This window comes from Schistocerca gregaria, chromosome X (genome assembly GCF_023897955.1).
Source record: "Schistocerca gregaria isolate iqSchGreg1 chromosome X, iqSchGreg1.2, whole genome shotgun sequence".
Classification (NCBI taxonomy): Eukaryota; Metazoa; Arthropoda; class Insecta; order Orthoptera; family Acrididae; genus Schistocerca; species Schistocerca gregaria.
The window spans coordinates 652,367,692-652,389,579 of record NC_064931.1 but is presented as its reverse complement, the minus strand read 5'-3'; the positions used below and the strand labels follow the sequence as shown (position 1 = coordinate 652,389,579).

At 45.0% G+C, this 21,888-nt stretch overlaps 1 protein-coding gene across 3 annotated transcripts in view; it reads left to right on the top strand.

Moving 5' to 3' along the window:
- LOC126297795 (uncharacterized) overlaps positions 1-21,117 on the top strand; it is a 164,536-nt gene extending 143,419 nt beyond the window's left edge. For all 3 annotated transcript variants that reach the window (XM_049989002.1, XM_049989000.1, XM_049989001.1), the window contains 4 exons: positions 3,913-4,050; positions 12,260-12,481; positions 15,230-15,369; positions 16,904-21,117. In XM_049989002.1, the coding sequence (XP_049844959.1) occupies positions 3,913-4,050; positions 12,260-12,481; positions 15,230-15,369; positions 16,904-19,325 (2,922 nt within the window). In that variant the 3' untranslated portion in view covers positions 19,326-21,117. The remainder of the gene's footprint in view (positions 1-3,912; positions 4,051-12,259; positions 12,482-15,229; positions 15,370-16,903) is intronic.
- The last annotated feature ends 771 nt before the right edge of the window (positions 21,118-21,888 follow it).

Sequence of the window (21,888 nt, the reverse complement as noted above, 5' to 3'; positions counted from 1 at the left end):
GTTAGCAATATTAGCTTATTCCCAAGAGTTAGCAGCTTTCACTCAGTTCATATTAGGCAGAAATCAAATCTGCATGTGTAATGCACTTCCTTCACTCTTGTGCAGAAGGGAGTGCAGTATTCTGGTGCATCCATTTTCAATAAGCTACCACAAGAACTCAAAAACCTTAGCAGTAGACCAAACACTTTTAAGTCTAAACTGAAGAGTTTCCTCATGGCTCACTCCTTCTATTCTGTCGAAGAACTCCTGGAAGAGCTGAAAAATTAAGCAAATTCCAATGTTACGTTGTTGATTTTCTTTATTTAAACTTACGACTTGTCGTCCGAATATGCTTCTTATATTTCATTTTATGTGTTTCTACTGTCGTGTTATAATTTCATGTATTGAATCGTTCCATGACCATGGAGACTTCTCCTTAATTTGGTCCCACGGACCAATAACTAAATAAATAAATAAATCCTAATTAACTGTAGTGGTGCAGCTGTAACAGCAGAATGGGGCAAGAAGCAAAGATATTCTGGAAGATTTTTCAAGACACAGCACAGATCGGAAGACGTCCCTCAATTTAGGGATATCGCTGACTTTTATTAGTTGATGTACGATATACGTGGGGCGTTCAATAAGTAAGGCAACACTTTTTTTTTCCTCGGCCAATTCCGGTCGAAAAAATGCGGAATTTGTTGTGGACACCGTGGAATATTCCCACTTCAGCCCCTATAGTTTCATGAAGTTCCAATAGGTGGCGGCACTACACATAGCCTTCAAAATGGCATCTGTAACGGAGGTACGTCCCAAGCATAAAGCTGTCATTGAGATTCTTTTGGCGGAAAATCAAAGCATCGCAGATATTCGTAGGCGCTTGCAGAATGTCAACGGCGGCCTGGCAGTGAACAAGAGCACGGCGAGTCGTTGGGCGACGCATCTGTCGCCATCGCAACAAGGACGCACAAACCTGTCCGATCTCCTGCGTGCCAGTCGACCGCACACAATTGTCACTCTTGCAATGCTGGAACGTGCGGACACTCACATTCGAGGTGATCAATGGGTCGCAATCAATCACCTCGCTGCTCAGCTGGCCGCCTCTGTTGGTAGTTCTGACACACGAGTCTACCAGTTGGGGTATTCAAAGGTGTGTACCCGCTGAGTTCCTAGCCGCCTAACTGAGGACCATAAAGAGCAACGAAGAATCATCTGTACGGAATCGCTTGCACGTCACCATAAATACAGGGTGTTACAAAAAGGTACGGCCAAACTTTCAGGAAACATTCCTCACACACAGAGAAAGAAAGTATGTTATGTGGACATGTGTCCGGAAACGCTTACTTTCCATGTTACAGCTCATTTTATTGCTTATCTTCAAATCACATTAATCATGGAATGGAAACACACAGCAACAGAACGTACCAGCGCGATTTCAAACACTTTGGTACAGGAAATGTTCAAAATGTCCTCCGTTAGCGATGATACATGCATCCACCCTCCGTCGCATGGAATCCCTGATGCGCTGATGCAGCCCTGGAGAATGGCGTATTGTATCACAGCCGTCCACAATACGAGCACGAAGAGTCTCTTTATTTGGTACTGGGGTTGCGTAGACAAGAGCTTTCAAATGCCCCCATAAATGAAAGTCAAGAGGGTTTAGGTCAGGAGAACGTGGAGGCCATGGAATTGGTCCGCCTCTACCAATCCATCGGTCACCGAATCTGTTGTTGAGAAGCGTACGAACACTTCGACTGAAATGTGCAGGAGCTCCATCGTGCATGAACCACATGTTGTGTTGTACTTGTAAAGGCACATGTTCTAGCAGCACAGGTAGAGTATTCCGTATGATATCATGATAACGTGCTCCATTGAACGTAGGTGGAAGAACATGGGGCCCGATCAAGACATCACCAACAATGCCTGCCCAAACGTTCACAGAAATTCAGTGTTGATGACGTGATTGCACAATTGCTTGCGGATTCTCGTCAGCCCACACGTGTTGATTGTGAAAATTTACAATTTGATCACGTTGGAATGAAGCCTCATCCGTAAAGATAACATTTGCACTGAAATGAGGATTGACACATTGTTGGATGAACCATTCGCAGAAGTGTACCCGTGGAGGCCAATCAGCTGCTCATAGTGCCTGCACACGCTGTACATGGTACCGAAACAACTGGTTCTCCCATAGTACTCTCCATACAGTGACGTGGTCAACGTTACCTTGTACAGCAGCAACTTCTCTGACGCTGACATTAGGGTTATCGTCAACTGCACGAAGAAATGCCTCGTCTATTGCAGGTGTCCTCGTCGTTCTAGGTCTTCCCCAGTCGCGAGTCATAGGCTGAAATGTTCCGTGCTCCCTAAGACGCCGAACAGTTGCTTCGAACGTCTTCCTGTCGGGACACCTTCGTTCTGGAAATCTGTCTCGATACAACCGTACCGCGCCACGCCTATTGCCCCGTGCTAATCCATACATCAAATGGGCATCTGCCAACTCCGCATTTGTAAACATTGCACTGACTGCAAAACCACGTTCGTGATGAACACTAACCTGTTGATGCTACGTACTGATGTGCTTGATGCTAGTACTGTAGAGCAATGAGTCGCATGTCAACACAAGCACCAACGACAACATTACCTTCCTTCAATTGGGCCAACTGGCGGTGAATCGAGGAAGTACAGTACATACTGACGAAACTAAAATGAGCTCTAACATGGAAATTAAGCGTTTCCGGACACATGTCCACATAACATATTTTTATTTATTTGTGTGTGAGGAATGTTTCCTGAAATTTGGCCGTACCTTTTTGTAACACCCTGTATAATAGACTGGCCCTGACGTCATTTTCGTGGCTCCAACATCTTTGTGCTAAAGTCACATGAATGTTGGCAAAACGTGGTTGTTTCGTGTTGCGCTTGTGGCTGTACTCAGAGTTTTGTCGTGGGAAATGGCATTACATTTCACGTGTGTTTCTATGATAGTGCAGATGCGTTTATCGAAATATGCTGACGTGACTTTTATATGTTTTTTTTTTTTTACTCTTGAAATAGAGTATCGCGTAAATTAAAGTGTTGAAAGTGATGCCTGTAAAGTCAGACTCATATTACGTTTTAGAAAGTATCTGTGATAATTCGGTTACAGAAGTAAGTATAACTGTTTCTCGTTCCTACTCATAGGTTCCCTAAGGATGAAACCCGAAGGCAGCTTTGGATACAGGCCCTGAAACGGAAAAACTTTAAGCCATCTGCACATACGCGCCTTTTTGTATATACAAGTGAAATTATAATAAGGTAAGAACACTTATTGTCGTCACATGAAGAGAATTTTTTTCTACCTTATAATACAGGGTGTCCGAAAAGTCTTTCCCTAATTACGTAAATTGATAACTCAGGCTAGAAGTAAGATACAAATATGAAACTGGTGTCTAATTGTTTACAAACTATCAAAGTTTTTTTCACACATCAGTAAACACCCACAGGAGCACCCTTGGTAGCACGTAGCACATCTAGGCGATATTCAGTTTCCGTCCACACATTAGCCAACATCACTGGAGGGATCAATTCAACGACTGTGGTTATCCATTGCCGCAGGGTTTCAAGATTTGGTACACGTCTTCGTTAGACCTTGTACTTGACATAACCCCATAAAAAGAAGTCAGTAGCGAGCCAGCGGGTGTGTTGGACCTTCCACCGAGCTACAGACCCCCTTGAAGATGTCTCCCGCAGACGGGGACGAAACGTTGTGAATTGATACAAAATTCATCAACCGACCACGGCATAACAGCTCGGATAATCATAATGGACATGACATTCCCGGCCGTGAAAGTCTTCATTTTTGTATAGTTCTCAATCTAATCTAGTTTTTTAGTACTGTTTCTCGATACGACTAAGGCTGTTCCTACAGGTGTGCATGTGCGTGTGTTGCAGATGTCTCGAGTGGTGTGTGCTGTGGTGCTGGTGCTGGCGGTGCAGCTGGCTGACGCGCAGTCCAACTACGACAGCCAGGCCAACAATGTGGAGTACATCGACAACGGGCTGCCGCCCTCCGCCACGCTGGACGGAAAGGTCAGTATCCCAGAAACACAACGCAACGAGGGGACGCCATCCCGCTGACGGAGATTAGAACTACCTTAACATTCGTCCAAAAAGAGACCCGACGTTTTCAACTACTTAAACCTAACTAACCTAAGGACATCACAAACATCCATGTCCGAGCCAGGATTCGAACCTGCGACCGTAGCAGTCGCGCGGTTCCGGACTGAGCGCCTAGAACCGCCAGACCACCGCGGCCGGCGATGATTCTCTCAGGGTTAGAATCAAGGAGCTGTAATCAAGCATAACGTGAATAAGTAAACTAACTGCCCTTGCTGTGGCCTATCGCTTGCCTGCATGTCGTTTCCCGTACTGTGGAATCTGAATGGAGGCTTTTATATTCCACTGCTCCTTCCGACGCCTTGCAGGCACTACAGGGTGAAAAGTATTTAAACTGACAAACTCCGGGAGGTTTCAGGGGACATCAAAACAAATATTTTTCCCAAATGTCATTTTTCCCTATGAGGAGTATTTAAACTGGTCGAAAAAGATTTCTTTGGCGGCAAATTAATTAAACCAACAAACACTTTTCCATTTTTTATGACCAAGAGACAACACATTGTTGTTGTTGTTGTTGTGGTCTTCATTCTTGAGACTGGTTTGATGCAGCTCTCCATGCTACTCTATCCTGTGCAAGCTTCTTCATCTCCCGGGACCTACTGTAACCTACATCCTTTTGAATCTGCTTAGTGTATTCATCTCTTGGTCTCCCTCTATTATTTTTACCCTCCACGCTGCCCTCCATTACTAAACTGGTGATCCCTTGATGCCTCAGAACATGTCCTACCAACCGATCCCTTCTTCTAGTCAAGTTGTGCCACAAACTTCTCTTCTCCCCAATTCTATTCAATACCTCCGTATTAGTTATGTGATCTACCCACATAATCTTCAGCATTCTTCTGGAGCACCACGTTTCGAAAGCTTCTATTCTCTTCATGTCTAAACTATTTATCGTCCACGTTTCAGTTCCATACATGGCTACACTTCATAAAAATACTTTCAGAAACTACTTCCTGACATTTAAATCTATACTCGATGTTAACAAATTTTTCTTCTTCAGAAACGCTTTCCTTGCCATTGCCAGTCTACATTTTATATCCTCTCTAGTTCTACCATCATCAGTTATTTTGCTCCCCAAACAGCAAAACTCTTTACTACTTTAAGTGTCTCATTTCCTAATCTAATTCCCTCAGCATCACCCGACTTAATTCGACTACATTCCATTATCCTCATTTTGCTTTTGTTTATTTTCATCTTATATCCTTCTTTCAAGCCACTATCCATTCCGTTCAACTGCTCTTCCAAGTCCTAAACACAGGCCAATTTCAATTACAGTAGATTTTCAAAAATGCCTCCATTGTAACAAAGGTTACACCGTCGGATCATGTTGTGTCTGACACGGGCAAAAACCGCAGGAGTACCCTGAATTGTTCCTGGTGCTGCTTCTGCTACTATCCAGGCAACCAGATCCTCTTGTGATGCAACAGGAGTTGCGTAAACAAGGTTGCACATCTCTCTCCACACAAAAAGTCCAGAGGGGACATGTCTGGGGATCGAACAGGCCATGGTACAGGACCACCTCTGCCAATCCACGTTTCTGGGAAACGTCGGCCCAGGAACCGACGCACACGACGACTGAAATGTGTCGGTGCCCCGTCATGTTGGAACCACATGCGTTGTCTTGTAGGGAGCGGGATGTCTTCCAGCAATTCTGGCAATGCTCTGGCGAGAAAATTGTAATAGTGCCTGCCATTTAATGGCCTAGGTAGCAGATACGGCCCAATTAAACAGTCCCCAACAACACCGACCCACACATTAACGAAGAACCGCACTTGATGAGCGCTAGTAACTGTGGCATGTGGGTTATCCTCACTCCAAACATGCGAATTGTGCATGTTGAAGACTCCATCACGCCCGAACGTTGCTTCATCGGTAAACAACACAGAGGATGGAAATGTAGGATGCATTTCACATTGTTCCAGGTACCACTGCGAAAACTGTGCACTGGGTGGATAATCAGTTGGTTCCAGGTTGCGGACACGCTGTATGTGAAATGGACGTAACAATTGCTCTCGAAGGACTGTTCTTACATTGGCCTGATTCGTCCCCATGTTACGTGCAATTGCACCAGTGCTGATTGAAGGATCCCGCTCCACATGCTGCAAGACAGCTTCCTCAAATTGCAGTGTTCTTACCGTGCGACGGCGTCCCTGTCCAGGTAATCTGCAAAATAACCCGGTCTCACGCTGACTTTGATAGACAGCAGCAAAGGTCGTATGATACAGGATACGACGATTAGGATATTGTTGTTGATAAGCTCGTCCGTTGCTGTGCGCTACGTAGTACGCACCAACCATATCAGTGTACTCACTCCAGGTGTATCGCTCCATTAGTAAACACAGACAATCCACTACTACACTGGTGGACAGCAGTTGCCTACAACTGAGGAGCGTAGTACGCCCTGTAACAACTGAAGTTCGTAATACGGCCTCTAACAAATGAAGAGCGTAATACGGCCTCTAACAAATGAAGAGCGCAATACGGCCTCTACCGGTTTAAATAATCTTCATAGGAAAAAATGACATTAGGGAAATATATTTGTTTTGATGTCCCCTACAACCTCCCAGAGTTTGTCGGTTTAAATACTTTTGACCCTGTATATTGGTCAAATGTTTGAGCGGAACGAAAACATGACTCCCTAGATATTACACAATGGATCTTTTGCCAAATTTTCTTAGCGAAACGAAGAGTGCGGGATGGACAAACGGGGTATCAAAATGGCTCTGAGCACTATGAGACTTAACTTCTGAGATCATCAGGCCCCTAGAACTTAGAACTACTTAAACCTAACTAACCTAGGGACATCACACACATCCATGCCTGAGGCAGAATTCGAACCTGCGACCGTAGCAGTCGCGCGGTTCCAGACTGTAGCGCCTAGAACCGCTCGGCCACTCCGGTCGGCAAACAGGGTATCAAACTGACCAGTATGAAGTATAGTTTTGAAAGAAGTATTTAATTGCTTCAAAATGATCAGTGTAATTAGGGAAAACTTCGTGATTTGAGGGAAAATTGAAATATTTAATGAACAGCAGCAGCTTCAAAACATGTCAATTCGCAGCATAAACTGAAACTGTTTTGCTTTTTATTGATCAGTATTCTCTTAATAATAATAGAAAACGGGCCCATATTTAAATATGTTATTGAAAATAAAAAGAAAATTGAAAAAAAGTGGTCAAATACAATGTGAAATGTATGTGAGATCTTATGGGACTTAGCTGCTAAGGTCATCAGTCCCTAAGCTTACACACTACTTAACCTAACGACAAACACACACAGCCATGCCCGAGGGAGGACTCGAACAATGTGAAATGATTTGTTTAAAGGTGAGAAAGAAAACAAGTTAGAGAAATATTTGGCGCGCCTTTCAATCATGTACGGTAGTTGAGATGCCGATTGAGAATTTAAAGTTCAATGTTTGACTTACAGTCTTAGAATTTTAAATAGTACTAGAGGGCATTTATGTGGTGAAGTTTCACTGAGTGATCTCCTTACGTCACTAATATGCGAGCATCTCAGCAGCTGCACACGATTCCCTGGAACGTTCTAAGGCGCGTCAAGTGTTTCTCTGTTCTATTTTGTTTCTTACTTTTGAACAAATCATTTCACAATACGCTTGACCGTTTTTATCTTACATCAAGGTTCAGAGCGACTTTTCATCGCCTCCAACATGCGTATTGTACTTGAAATGTAAGTTTGACCCACTCCCGGCGGATTCTTGAGGAAAATACAGGGTGGTCGGAAAATCGCGTTACAAACCTTTAGGACTAGTAGAGGGGAGGAGTACATAATATTTTGAATAGGAATCCATGTCTGGTGACGCACCGTTTCCGCTATACGACGGTTTTGTTTCAGACGTGCAACGTATCCACGTCTGCTTCTACTCAAGCTAACTGGTCGTGCATACTTGATCTTCCTACAAAACGTGTTGGACCCGTTCTTGGAAGCTGTGCCACTGAATATCCGTAATAAAATGTGGTTCCAGCATGATTGTGCACCCCCTCACTTCTCACGTTTATTTATAAAATTTAACGGAGCAATCTTAGCACTGACAAAAAGTGCAGACTGCGTGATAGCTACAGGAAGTACAGAAGTAATGGTGCAGCAATGCTGCCGCCGTGTCTGCTTCTGGAAGCGGCCGGCAGACGGACCCGCCGTGTCCTTATACAGCACCGCCCCCTCCATCGGTCCTGCTCGCTGCTCCTTCACGGTCGGCGAACCAGACGGTCAGAAAGCCGTTCCTTCTGCCAGCGGCCAGCGCCATTTCTGCATTACTGTCATCCTCCTCGTAGTTCCTCCAAATAGGGTTCTTGCTGTGGACGCAGATTGCAGATATTTTCCTGTTTTGCCTATCCCAGAAACCGGAAGCATGTGTGATGCACGTCATTCCGAATTATTATGTGGCTCCCGCGTTGTAGGGAACGAGGTTATTCGCGTATTCTTCCTCGGAATCTTCAGTCCGCGATTAGTTATCTTTCAACGAACGTAATTTATTTGGAGATGATACTGGACTTGACGCCCACATAGGTTATTTACACCAAGAACTTGCCTTGTAATTAAGCAAACATTTAAGCTACGAGCCCACAGATTTCAGATGTTTTGCTGCTCAGTTATAATGACGACTCCATTTCCCGAACATTTTTCTAGACCACCTGTTTATCACTCTAATTCGTGATTCGAAACCACTTTCGGTTTATCATTCCTTTTGTAGAGATTGCGGTGCAACATTCCATAAAAGTCTATAGACATGTTAGCTTCAACCATCCTAATGTTTTTTATTCTGCACAGTTCTTTTGGAGGGTACCATAAATCAACATTGTTTCTGCTTCTTTGATTTTAATTACAGTTTCCTTTGGGCTCACACTACGTTCATTCTTTGGCGTGTTGTTCCTTCTCTTCTTTCGTCCACTTCCTTCCAGTTCTTCATTTTTTTGTCCTGAAAGCCTGCCTTTTCTGTAGCTTCTGTAAATTATGTTCTGTTTCTTATTGTGTCCTACTCGACACTTGCATTTTCGATGCCTGTTCCTACTTCTTTCATCGATTGATTCTCAGTTTGTAATTTTTTAGTACGTCAAAGATTAGCTTGGTTCTTTTGTTGTTATTCATCCTTCTTATGAGTTCACAGAATTTAATCTCCTTTTCCTCGTTACATCCGTTACCTTTCAACTTCAAGATATAGTTTTGTATTAGATCTTAATTTGTGTTCTGATTCACTGCTGCCTTTTGGTCACAGCACTTTTCTTATGAATCTTATTTCATTTTTTTTTAATTTTTTGAGCTGCGTAGAGTATTTAAGATGTGACCACTGTTTCATAATGTTTCAGTTTTTTGTTCCAGAATAAAGATTTCGTAGTACAGATGTTTCTTGGTTTTTGAAAGGCGCTCTCCATTTTATATTTTATAGCCCTTTTTGCTCTCTTTCTCTTCATGCTGTTTGATGTCCATTCTTTTAGATATTTAAAAAAAGTCGACTTTATATAAATTGTTGTTATTTATTTTAAACTTTTTAGGTGCATTACTGATGTTTGTTATCAACTGCGGTTTTTTTGTTATTTGTAATTGTAATCCTTCTTCTGCTGATTGACGTTCCATTTCTGTGTTTGCTCTTGTGCACTTTCATGTGAGTATTAGTAAGTGTCTTGTTATGTGCAAATGCTAGAAAATCTGCAGTGATCTTCAAAAAAATGGTTCAAATGGCTCTGAGCAGTATGGGACTTAACATCTATGGTCATCAGTCCCCTAGAACTTAGAACTACTTAAACCTAACTAACCTAAGGAAAGCACACAACACCTAGCCATCACGAGGCAGAGAAAATCCCTGACCCCGCCGGGAATCGGACCCGGGAACCCGGGCGTGGGAAGCGAGAACGCTACCGCACGACCACGAGATGCGGGCTACAGTGATCTTGTTTGGCTTCCTACCTAGTTGTATATCCTTAGTATTTATGGCCTTCCTCCTCCCTCTTACCACTTTCTGCGATGCACCGTTAAAGAGTAGAGGCGACAAGCCATATCCTTGTCTTACTGCTGATTCTATTTCTTTACTCGCCCTTTCTCTTTGACTGGCTTCCCATCAACTTTAAGGTAACGATAAAATGTGAGATTCTTAGAGACTGGCAATACAGAGAGGCTCGCAAAAATGTGGTATTATAAAGCTCTGTGTGACCGAGGTGCCACCTGTTTCTGTGCGTGTTTAGACTTATCCACAAATGCACTGTAGCCTAGAGCTCGAGTTAGACGGAGATATCGTAGTATAACGGAGAAAAGTGGCGAGCTGTTTTAATATATAGTGTTCGTCGAGGGCTGACCATGGATTAGTCAGTGCCTCTGTTTTTTACAGAAGACTGTCCTAATTGCTCTAGAATGTTCAGATGATTCTGACAATTTCAGCGTGGAAGCCCCGTTCTCGATGAGGTCTTCTTCTCAAGTCACTGATCTTCATCACTAACTAAGAATTTTACTGCAGAAAGGAAACTAGTAGAGAGCACTGGTGTGTAACACCATCACACCAAGCCGGCCGGTGTGGCCGTGCTGTTCTAAGCGCTCCAGTTTGGAACCGCGTGACCGCTACGGTCGCAGGTTCGAATCCTGCCTCGGGCATGGATGTGTGTGATGTCCTTAGGTTAGTTAGGTTTAAGTAGTTCTAAGTTCTAGGGGACTGATTATGTCCCATAGTGCTCAGAGCCATTTTTGAACCATCACACCAGTTATTAGCTCTGTCTGCTAATGCTGGGTAGTGTTAAAGTAAGGAACCATTGCTCTTTATGTACACAGTATCTTTTGGCGGAGGAAGAAACGGTATGACATGTCTCACGATAAAACAAAAATATTCTAAAAAATTTGAAAGTAGTGGATAGCGTTGTTTCCGGTGAACAGTCGTGACTTTGAAACTTCCTTGCAAATTAAAACGGTGTGCCAGGCCGAGACTCGAACTCGCGATCTTCGCCCTTCGCGGGCAAATTCTGTACCGACTGAGTACCCCTCCTCACAGCTTTACATCCGCCGGTACCTCGTCTCCTACCTTCCGAACTTGACAGAAGCTCTCCTGCGAAACTTGGAAGTTTGAAAGGTGGGAAATGAGGTACTGGCGTAAGTAAAGCTGTGAGGAGGGGTCGTCAGTTGTGCTTTGGTGGCTCAGTCGGTAGAGAACTTGCCCGCGAAAAGTAAGAGTCCCGAGTTCGAGTCTCGGTCCACCACGTAGTTTAAATCTGCAAGGAAGTTTCATATCAGCGCAAACTACGCTTCAGTGTGAAAATTTCATTCTGGAATCGTGACTTTATTGCCTAAATATTCTAACCCAGTGAAAAACCATTATGTACGGGTTTGAAGACGAGGGTGCGCTAGACCCAGTCCAAAAATCCTTGGCAGTCATGTAGAGAATATTGGCTGGTCCCTTCCTCGTAAGGGCGTGCTGATACGTGTGGAGTACGTGTTGTCTCTTGTCTGACGTTATATATGCTTAAAACAGATTATTCAAAATCGAGAGCCAAAATGTGAATATCGTAGCAGTAGCTTTCACATTTATTAATTACCTTGCCCAAGTTATTTTCCGCTGTTAATATAAGTAAAGACTTGACAGACAGATCTGAATTTTATATTTTTTTTAATGATTATCAAGCAGACGTAGGAGAATATTTTTGGCTGGCTGCCAGAAGAGTCTTGGAGTTTTTGATGAAGCTTTTTGTAGGCTGTAATGGGAAATACCTGATAAAATAAAGTAAATGGCAAGATGAAATCAAATAAATGAATCCGGTCTTTTCACTCACACAGCTAACCAAATACCGTACTATTTATGAATACTGAAAATTTAGATTTCATTCAAGACTGGGGTTTGAACCTGGATTTTCTGCTTATCCAACCAGTCGCCTCGACCATTGTGACCACCATAGTACGTCTGCTTGAGCGATACAGATTTTCAGTTGTAGTAAGATATCACGGCCTGTGTATTCTGATGACGATGCATAGTTACTTTTGGTCATGCATGTATTAATGTATTTAATGTAATTCAGTTGTAATGTTCAGAAGCATTAACAAGTTAACATCGGTGTCACTGAGACTTTGAGTCAGTCTTCACAGTGTGTTCATATGACCGAACCGATTAAAGGCATTTCTTATTTTTCAGGTGACGAAGCTGGACGATCTTTCTCCAGAGATAACGCTGAATCGGACTAAGGGTACGCTGTACTGCGGGTCGGGCTCCATGGATATCACCCTCAAGTTCAAGGAGCCCTTCTTCGGCATTGCGTACGCTGATTTCGACAGGAATAGCGCATGTCAAGTGGCCGGCAAGGGCGCCACCACGTATCGTCTCGAGCTGCCACTCAAGGGCTGCGGAACTATACAGGTACGTCTGCTCTCAAACGTCCACCGGCCAGTGTACAGCTTGAAGTATATTTAATCTTTGACTCTTTGAAGTAGACATGTGCTCCCTCTTTTCACAGTGAGTGATCAGCAGCCGTGCTATTAGTGCCACTATCAAAATACACTAATGAGAGAAGTCTCGGGATAGCAGTATCCACATATACAGATGGCAGTAGTATCGCGCCACAAGATATAAAAGGGCAGTGCATTGGCGAAACTATCATTTGTACTCAGGTGAAGCATGTGAAAAAGTTTCCCATGTGATTACGGCCGCACGACGGGAATTACCAAACTTTGAACGCGGAATAATACACTACTGGCCATTAAAATTGCTACACCAAGAAGAAATGGAGATGATAAACGGGTATTCATTGGACAGATACATTATACTAGAACTGACATGTGATTACATTTTCACGCAATTTTGGTGCATACATCCTGAGAAATCAGTACCCAGAACAACCACCTCTGGCCATAATAACGGTCTTCATAAGCCTGGGTATTGAGTCAAACAGAGCTTGGATGGCGTGTACAGGTACAGCTGCCCATACAGCTTCAACACGATACCACAGTTCATCAAGAGTAGTGACTTGTGTATTGTGGCGAGCCAGTTGCTCGACCACCATTGACCAGACGTTTTCAGTTGGTTAGAGATCTGGAGAATGTGCTGGCCAGGGCAGCAGTCGAACATTTTTTGTATCCAGAAAGGCCCATACAGGACCTGTAACATGCGGTCGTGCATTATCCTGCTGAAATGTAGGGTTTCGCAGGGATCGACTGAAGGGTAGAGCCACGGGTCGTAACGCAATCTGAAATGTAACGTCCACTGTTCAAAGCGCCGTCAATGCGAACAAGAGGTGACCGGGACGTGTAACCAATGGCACCCCATTCCATCACGTTGGATGATACGCCAGTATAGCGATGACGAATACACGCTTCCAATATGCATTTACCGCGATGTCGCCAAACACGGATGCGACCATCATGATGCTGTAAACAGAACCTGGATTCATCTGAAAAACTGACGTTTTGCCATTCGTGCACCAAGGTTCGTCGTTGAGTACACCATCGCAGTGCTCCTGTCTGTGATGTAGCGTCAAGGGTAACCGCAGCTATGGTCTCAGAGCCGATAGTCCTTGCTGCTGCAAACGTCGTCGAACTGTTCGTGTAGATGGTCGTTGTCTTGCAAATGTCCCCATCTGTTGACTCAGGGATCGAGACGAGGATGTACGATCCGTTACAGCCATGCGGATAAGATGCCTGTCATCTCGACTGCTAGTGATACGAGGCCGTTGGGATGCAGCGCGGCGTTCCGTATTACCCTCCTGAGCCCACCGATTCCATATTCTGCTGTCATTGGATCTCGACCAACGCGAGCAGCAATGTCGCGATACGATAAACCGCAATCGTGACAGGCTACAATCCGTCCTTTATCAAAATAGGACACGTGATGGTACGCATTTCTCCTCCTTACACGAGGCATCACAACAACGTTTCACCAGACAACGCCGGTCAACTGCTGTTTGTGTATGAGAAATCGGTTGGAAACTTTCCTCATGTCAGCACTTTGTAGGTGTCTCCACCGGCGCTAATTTTGTGTGAATGCTCTGAAAAGCTAATCATTTGCATATCACAGCTGCTTCTTCCTGTCGGTTAAATTTCGCGTCTGTAGAACGTCACCTTCGTGGTGTAGCAATTTTAATGGCCTGTAGTGTAGTTGGAGCTAGACAGATCGAAAATTTCATTTCGTAAATCGTTTGGGAATTAATTTTCTGAGATCCACAGTGTCCAGAGTGTGCCGAGAATATCAAATTTCAGCAGACATTATCTCTCACAACGGACAACTCAGTGGCCGACGGGCTTCACTTAACGACCGAGAGCAGCGGCGTTTGCGCAGAGTTGTCAGTACTGACATAAAGCAACCCTGCGTGAAATTACCGCAGTAGTCAATGTGGGACAGACGACGAACGTATCTGTTAGGACAGTGGGCCGAAATTTGGCTTTAATGGGCAATGGCAACAGACGACCGACGCACGTGCGTTTCCTAACAGCGCGACATCCCCTGCAGCGTCTCTCCTGCGCTCGTGCCTATATTAGTTGGACCCTAGACGACCGGAAACCGTGGCCTAGTCAGATGAGTTCCGATTTCAGTTGGTAAGCGCTGATGGTAGGGTGAGTGGGTGGCACAGACCCCACGAAGCCATGGAACCAAGTTGTCATTAAGACAATGTTCAACCTGGTTGCCGGCCTGAGTGGCCGAGCGGTTCTAGGCGCTACAGTCTGGAACCGCGCGACCGCTACGGTCGCAGGTTCGAATCCTGCCTCGGGCATGGATGTGTATGATGTCCTTAGGTTAGTTAGGTTTAAGTAGTTTAAGATCTAGGGGACTGATGACCTCAGAAGTTAAGTCCCATAGTTCTCAGAGTCATTTGAACCATTTTTTTGCAACCTGGTTGTAGCTCCATAAACGTGTGGGCTGTGTTTACATGAAACTGAATGGGTCCTCTGGTTCAACTGAACCGGTAACTGACTGCCAATGGTTATGTTCGGCTACTTGGAGACTATTGGCAACCATTGATGGACTTAATGTTCCCAAATAACGTCCTACCCCCTCAAGGCGAAGGGTGGTGGAAACACCATTTGGTGGTCATTTTTTTCCTTTTCATGTTTATATTTCGAGTGAAGTTTCTTAAACGGCTGAATAACTATAGCGATGATGTGTGTTGAACAGGAACCGCAGCGAGTGTTCACGAACAACATCGTGGTGCGCTTCCACCCGGGGCTGGAGATGGATGGCGACGAGATCATCACAATCGTGTGCCGTTACCCGCCGCCCGTAGCACCACCGCCTGCCGCTTTGCCGGCTCCCATGTAAGTCTCTGCATCATACTTGCGCTCTAGTTTTTCCTTCCATTCCATCAAAATTTTTCATTTAGTGACAATTTTGAGTCATTCGTCGAGGGGAAGAGTTTTGTATCCCCAGCGTTTATGGGGCATACCATTTCGGTTTCCTGTCGTTGACTTTTTTGTACTGTGCATTATTGGCTCTCTGTTGTTACACAACATCTACGCATTACAATATAGCCCTCTTCGCAATATATCTACACAATATTCGAAACATTTCGATTACACTCACTGTATTAATCGTATAAATGAGGGTTAGATCCACCGTTGGCTTTTATGGCAGTTCAAGGTACTGAAGTCTATTTGAATGAACAGTAGCCTTTTTTTCGTGAGAAACAGCATCCAAGCCAGTTCTTTCAATATGTTGAATGAAGTCAGCATTCTAATCGAAACCAAAAGCGTTCCATTTAATTCTAAGTCAATCCTCCTGGCGGCGATTTCTTTTAGAGAACTACTTAGTACTGTGCAGTACTCTAATAGATCATACCACGGGGCAGTCCACTGACAGTATGCAGAAGCTCAAATTGTCCTGAGCGCATCGCATAAAAAGTATAAACTCACTGCATAGTGATTCGGGGTATACTCCACCATTGATACAAGTCATAACAGCAAACATTGTGTGAGTACTGACTCTTGTTGGCCACATTTAAGTCGCGAGCAGTTGCTTTTTTGTACTGTAGAATCTCCTTACTATTCCGTCCACAATTTCTTATTAACACCGTGGAATCCCTAAAAGATTACTCACCTGTACATCATGTACCCGTAGTTTGTCAGGCCAGCTACTGCTTCTTATCTACTTCCTTTCTTCCGTTTTCTAAATTTCGACTCCAAAACAGCTTCATCAACTGCTTAATCACATGACTTAAGAAAATATCAAATTTCGCCGACTTACTTCTTTCGATACTTTTAATTGAACAACTACCGAACTGTATGATCCTCCCTATATTACTCTCAAAAACGAGAACTAATCAACTATCTACTTCCTATGTAAGAGTCTCTAACGACTTACAGTTGCCGTCATTTGACGGCCCTCGCTTAAGAAGCGTCCCTGTCTCAACTTGCTAATGCTGATCTTCTTCTCCACCACACATTTAAATAATTATAAACATTGTAATCTGTATCCCGTGATCCTCCACTATAGCACCTGATTGATGTTGTCAGAGCTACATTACTCTTCAGTGTCCTTTTAAATATGTATTAGAAATAGTTAGATTCATTTTAAGATCTTCTCGGAAGGCGAACCACCACGAAATTCAGAGGTTGATCTTCCGAAGTAGTGAAGGCAATTCTCACAAGTTCTGCATTGACATTACCCTAACTTTTCCACCTACATCGTCGAAATTATACATTTATTTTGGTAATTAACGCCATTTTTCGATTTCTTTATATTTGTAGCGTAGAGATTTCAGTGTACTGCTTTTACTCTATTTCTGGACCAATGCTTTACCATTGTACCTCACTGTCGAGGGTGTTTTAGTACTTACCTTTGTCGATCTCACAGCTTGTCACCGACGACGCCGGCGGCGGTGGAGCCGCCGCTTAGCGGCTTCCAGATCTTGCTCATCATCTGCGCCATCCTCTTCCTGTCGCTGTTGCTGCTCGGCCTGGGCTGCTCCTACGTCTGCCTGAAGCGGCGTAACCTGGCCGTGGTGCGCAGGCACCCGCTCACCGCGTCGGGCACCGGCTCCGAGATCACCAAGCTGTCCGGCTCCAGCCTGGGCAACATCTCCATGTTCGAGGGGCTGAAGATCCCGCGCGCGCACGCCACGGCAGGCAGCACCTCCGGGTCCGACGCGGCGCTCATCCTGGAGCACTCGGACACGCTGCCCAGCGACTACCCGTCCGAGTCGCCCAGCTCGGCGCACTCGGAGGCGGAGGACGTGGACACGCGCTCGCTGCGCCGCCCCAGCACCGTCAGCTCCGCCGGCTCCGGCTACGAGAACAAGGCGTTCGTGCAGCACGCCGAGGGCGGCTCCAGCTTCTACTCGGAGGCGCAAGTGAATGTGGTGCCGCCCCCGCCTCTTCCAGAGCCCAAGTTCGACGTGTCGGTGCGAGTGAAGCGGGCCGCCCCGTCTCCGCCCGCGCCCACGCCGCCTCCTTCCGACGTCGAGAGCACCATGAGCATCCAGGCCCGCAACCTCACCACCATCCTAGAACAGCGCGAGGGCTCCTTCACCGACATCCCTCCTCCTGTCTCCAGCGCGACTACCTTCTCCTACGTTCCCGAGCTCCACCCTCCGCCACCACCTGCCAAGTACGCCCAAACCCCACCAGTCTATTCCCGAATCCTCCGTCGCCAACAAGATATGCACCAGACTCGCGAAATGACCAACGAGACCCTGTCCCAGAGGTCGATTCCCGATAATGACAACTGGTCTCAGGGAGAAGATTTTGTCGATTCCCCGCAGCGCCGCATGTCTATCTCCTCTGGTAGGTCGCTGGCGAGCCTCAACACCCTCAATACTGAGATGACTGACACGAGATCGATGTCCGAAATTGTCGATAATTCTCACAAACGCTTCACTAGCGAGACCAACGTCGCGCCTCCTCCCCCACCTCCTCCTCCTATCGTCCCATCGAGACACTATACGAGCGAGTTGGACATCACGCCTGCTACCACACTGGAACTGATAGAACCTCCGGTGGTAGCAGAGCCGCGGCCACAGATCACTTCCCACGTCGTCGACGACGTCTTCTTGCGTACTATCACCGAGAAGCGTACTATCGAAGACGTGGAGCGCCACCGTCGCCAAGTGACAGAATACCACACCAAACCGCAACCGCCGGTGAATCCCAAATGGGACGTCGTCATCCGCAACTACCCGGCACCCGGTACGCACTCGGGCGCTCCCGGAGACGAGTCTGCTCCGGAATGGGAAAGTTTCTCGGAGGCTTCCTCCGTATCCGGTGCTCCACTCACGCCTGTAGCCGAACGGCACCAGGCACAAATGCATATCGAACGCCAGTACACGACCACGTTGGAGGTGCCTCCGAAGGATCCGACAGTGCCCAACTGGGACGTGCTCATTCGCGTGCTCAACCCGCCTCCCGTCACCGAAACTACACAGCCACTCGTCTCGGAAGGCCCAGTCGAAACGAGCGAAGCTGTACTCACTATCGAAGACAGAGAGAAGTGGAGGCAGATAATTACTACGGAGTCGACACTACGTACACTTCTCACAGAAGCCACCGTCCGTGAGGATTACGAGCGTATCAGAAAAGACCAACGGTACGAGAAGTTATTCGAGCCGAAGAAGTGGGACGTGATTATAAGAGTCCTGACTCCACCAGAGAAGCCCTCTTACGACCAACGCACCTCCAGCTCCTCGAACCAGCGCTACAAGCGCAAAACTGACTGGGATACGCGCAGCCGGCGTAGCTCGCTCCCGACGCTGTACGAATACGACTCTGACGGTGGGTCGTCGGTGCGAACGCTCGTCGCCGACACGACTGGGCACCCGGCAGGGCCGGCGCGCTTCAGGAGGCCTTCCAGGTCCAGCGTCAGATCGGACATGGACGTCCGCTCCATGACGGAAGTGATGGTGGACTTCGCGAGGCCGGACATAGCGGATACGCTGAGCGACGCCAGCTCCTATTACAGGCCCGGGTCGCGACACTCGGGCACTGCAGGCGTGTCCGACGACGAAGATTACGGGCCGCACGGCAGTCTGGTTCGCTCTACCAGCCAGCCGTCGCTCGCCCGGTCCGCGTCCGAGTTCACCGAACAGTGGGTGGCGCCCGTCGGCCGAAGGGGCTGGTCCGGTGACGTCAGCAGTCCCGAGCACTCTCCGCGCTCCTCACGTAGCGCCACCCTGCGCGAACCCATCACTGCCAGGGAGATGCTCTTCTCGCGAACCACCGTCAGAGAAACTTACACGAAAGAGTGGTACGGAGATGCTGACAGCGAAGCGAGCTTCAAATGAAACATGACACTAATCTAGCCGGGTAACGACACACGTCGATAAAAGAAGGCTTCACAGTACGCAGTAAGATTTGAGACAAAACTAATCAATAATTCACCATTTTGAAACAACCGTCTGAAGTGCTACATGCTATAATCATTGGTTACCGCGTTGATAGCTGGAAATATTTATCTATATCCGCCTGCATCTCGTGACTGCGAGTACACAGTGAACTACTATGTTGTCATCAACACGCAACAAACATTGTAGGCGGCATCAAAACTTCGTGTGGACGTAGCAAAGTAGTCTGCTGCATTCACAAGAAACAGCACAACACAACTTCCTTTTATCCAATCTTACAGTGCGCTGGGTGCTTCTATGAACCACTACAACGAAAAGCCGATAGATATTCTTAGACATTCCATAGTTTACGTGGAATTGTTGTGCAACATTCCATTTCATTCCATTCCAAAAATATACTTCTCTCATATTCGCATTTCAGAGTAGTTTAGTCAACTTTACGTTTGTGGTGAATGTACTAAAAATGTTTGAGCAGTTTAACCTTCGCTAGTTAAAAATAGCTTGCAAATGCAATTAATTTTCCTAAATATTATAATATAGGATTCGCCTCTCACATCGGCCGCATACTATAAATTAGAATTAGCAGATGGAACCTGCAGTAATGAAAGGTTGAAATCTCGTGTAAAGCGATCTCGCGCGATGATGACAGACAAAAGAATGTGCCAAATGGATGAAAGGATTCTCAATAATTCGAGCAAACCTTGCTTGGAAGTTCCTATTTCAGTGGATCTGATTGTCCTACCAAAAAAAACATTGCAAACCGTATTATAACTGACATTTTTGTTGTAAGAAACGTTTTTCAAACAGCGCTGTACTTTCACTTGCCAAAACGTGAGCCATAGTGAGTTACTTGTTCTTTTGTTAAAGACGTTTTGCTGCAGTTCCAACAATAGAATAACTGCAGCATGTAAGTGAAACACTGCTCTTTCATTGCGAATGTCAAATACAAAATCATATACTGCGAATGTCAAATACAAAATCATATACAGCATTTAAAATAAAATGAATTTAATTTACATTTTAACCTACTAGAACTCTGAGAGTGGCTTCAGTTTATTTCAGAACAATCTGTCAATTTAACTCATTTTCATATAAAAGTAAGGAATTATTGTTTTTTTAACTGGGCAGAAACAGCGCTAATGAAGAGCTGGTACGATTTTGCAATTGAACTAGAATACTATGAAAATCCCTGTTGATTATGTTTGTGTTCGAGGACCTAAATGACTTTCATAAAGTACTGAAGATCCACAGAAATGTTGGAATGGTTCATGATGATAAAATGTAATATTTAAACTCCTACGCTAGCTTTTCATTTTCCACTCATTTTAACTCAGAAGTTAACATTAGGTACAACAAAATGAGTGGAACTGGAGAATTAGCTGCTTTTCTTATTACATTTATGAGATAGCTTGAAGATACGATATTTATAGAACTTCAAGTGCGTTAACAATTAAGAATATCACTACATTTTTTAACTTAAAGTAAACTAAGCTATTTTTCCTAAATGGTGAAGGAATATGGGCTGCAGGTGTGACAAGGACTTTTTATCTTAGATTTATTAATTATGAAGTAACGCACCTCTATTAACGTCATAAATTGTTCAAATCAGACGATCTTAAACAAAATTGTTTCTTAATATTTGGATTCTAAATTAAATTGCTAATAATGTGAAACACTTTGTACTTTTTTATCGATTTCTAAAATAAAGACTGGGGAATGTGTACAAAATACATTTCAAATTTGTCTACTATTTTGCGCTAAAATACTTGTATTACTACTGTAATGTTTAAATTATGTGCAACAACTAGCCTAAACAAATTACTTTATATGTTCACTCAAATAAAATTTTTGTATTCTAACACAGAAACCTTCTCTTTCTGAGGGCGACACATGTGTCAGTGTATTTGATCTCAGGAAAAGCTACCTTATTTATGCTTCATCTTGTCTGCAACAGACATACAGCACAAGACCTACGTGGCAGAGTGATGACTACACATTTCACTTGATCCGTTCAGTTCACAGAATGTGAAATTTTAGAACGCATTCTTGATTGGAGCTCAGCGATCTGTATGAAATGCTAAAAGTCAATAAAAAACAGTCTCCATCGCGTTTACAGATTTTCTTATTTGTTAGCAACCGGTTTCGGCCCCTTCCTCAGACGATCCTCAGGCTTATCACCGCCTGTATAGCCGCTGATGGCGGCAGGCGGACCGAAACAACCGTACTTCTATGGATCTCGCTCCGCCTGTTCGAGCTCTGCTTTCTCTTTTTTTATTTTGATGATCATTCCTACCTATGTAGGTTGGGCTCAACAAAATATTTTCGCATTCAGAAGAGAAAGTTGGTGACTGAAATTTCGTAAATAGATCTGGCCGCGACGAAAAACGTCTTTGCTTTAATGACTTACATCCCAACTCGCGTATCCTATCTGCCACACTCTCTCCCCTATTACGTGATAATACAAAACGAGGTGCCCTTTTTTGCACCCTTTCGATGTCCTCCG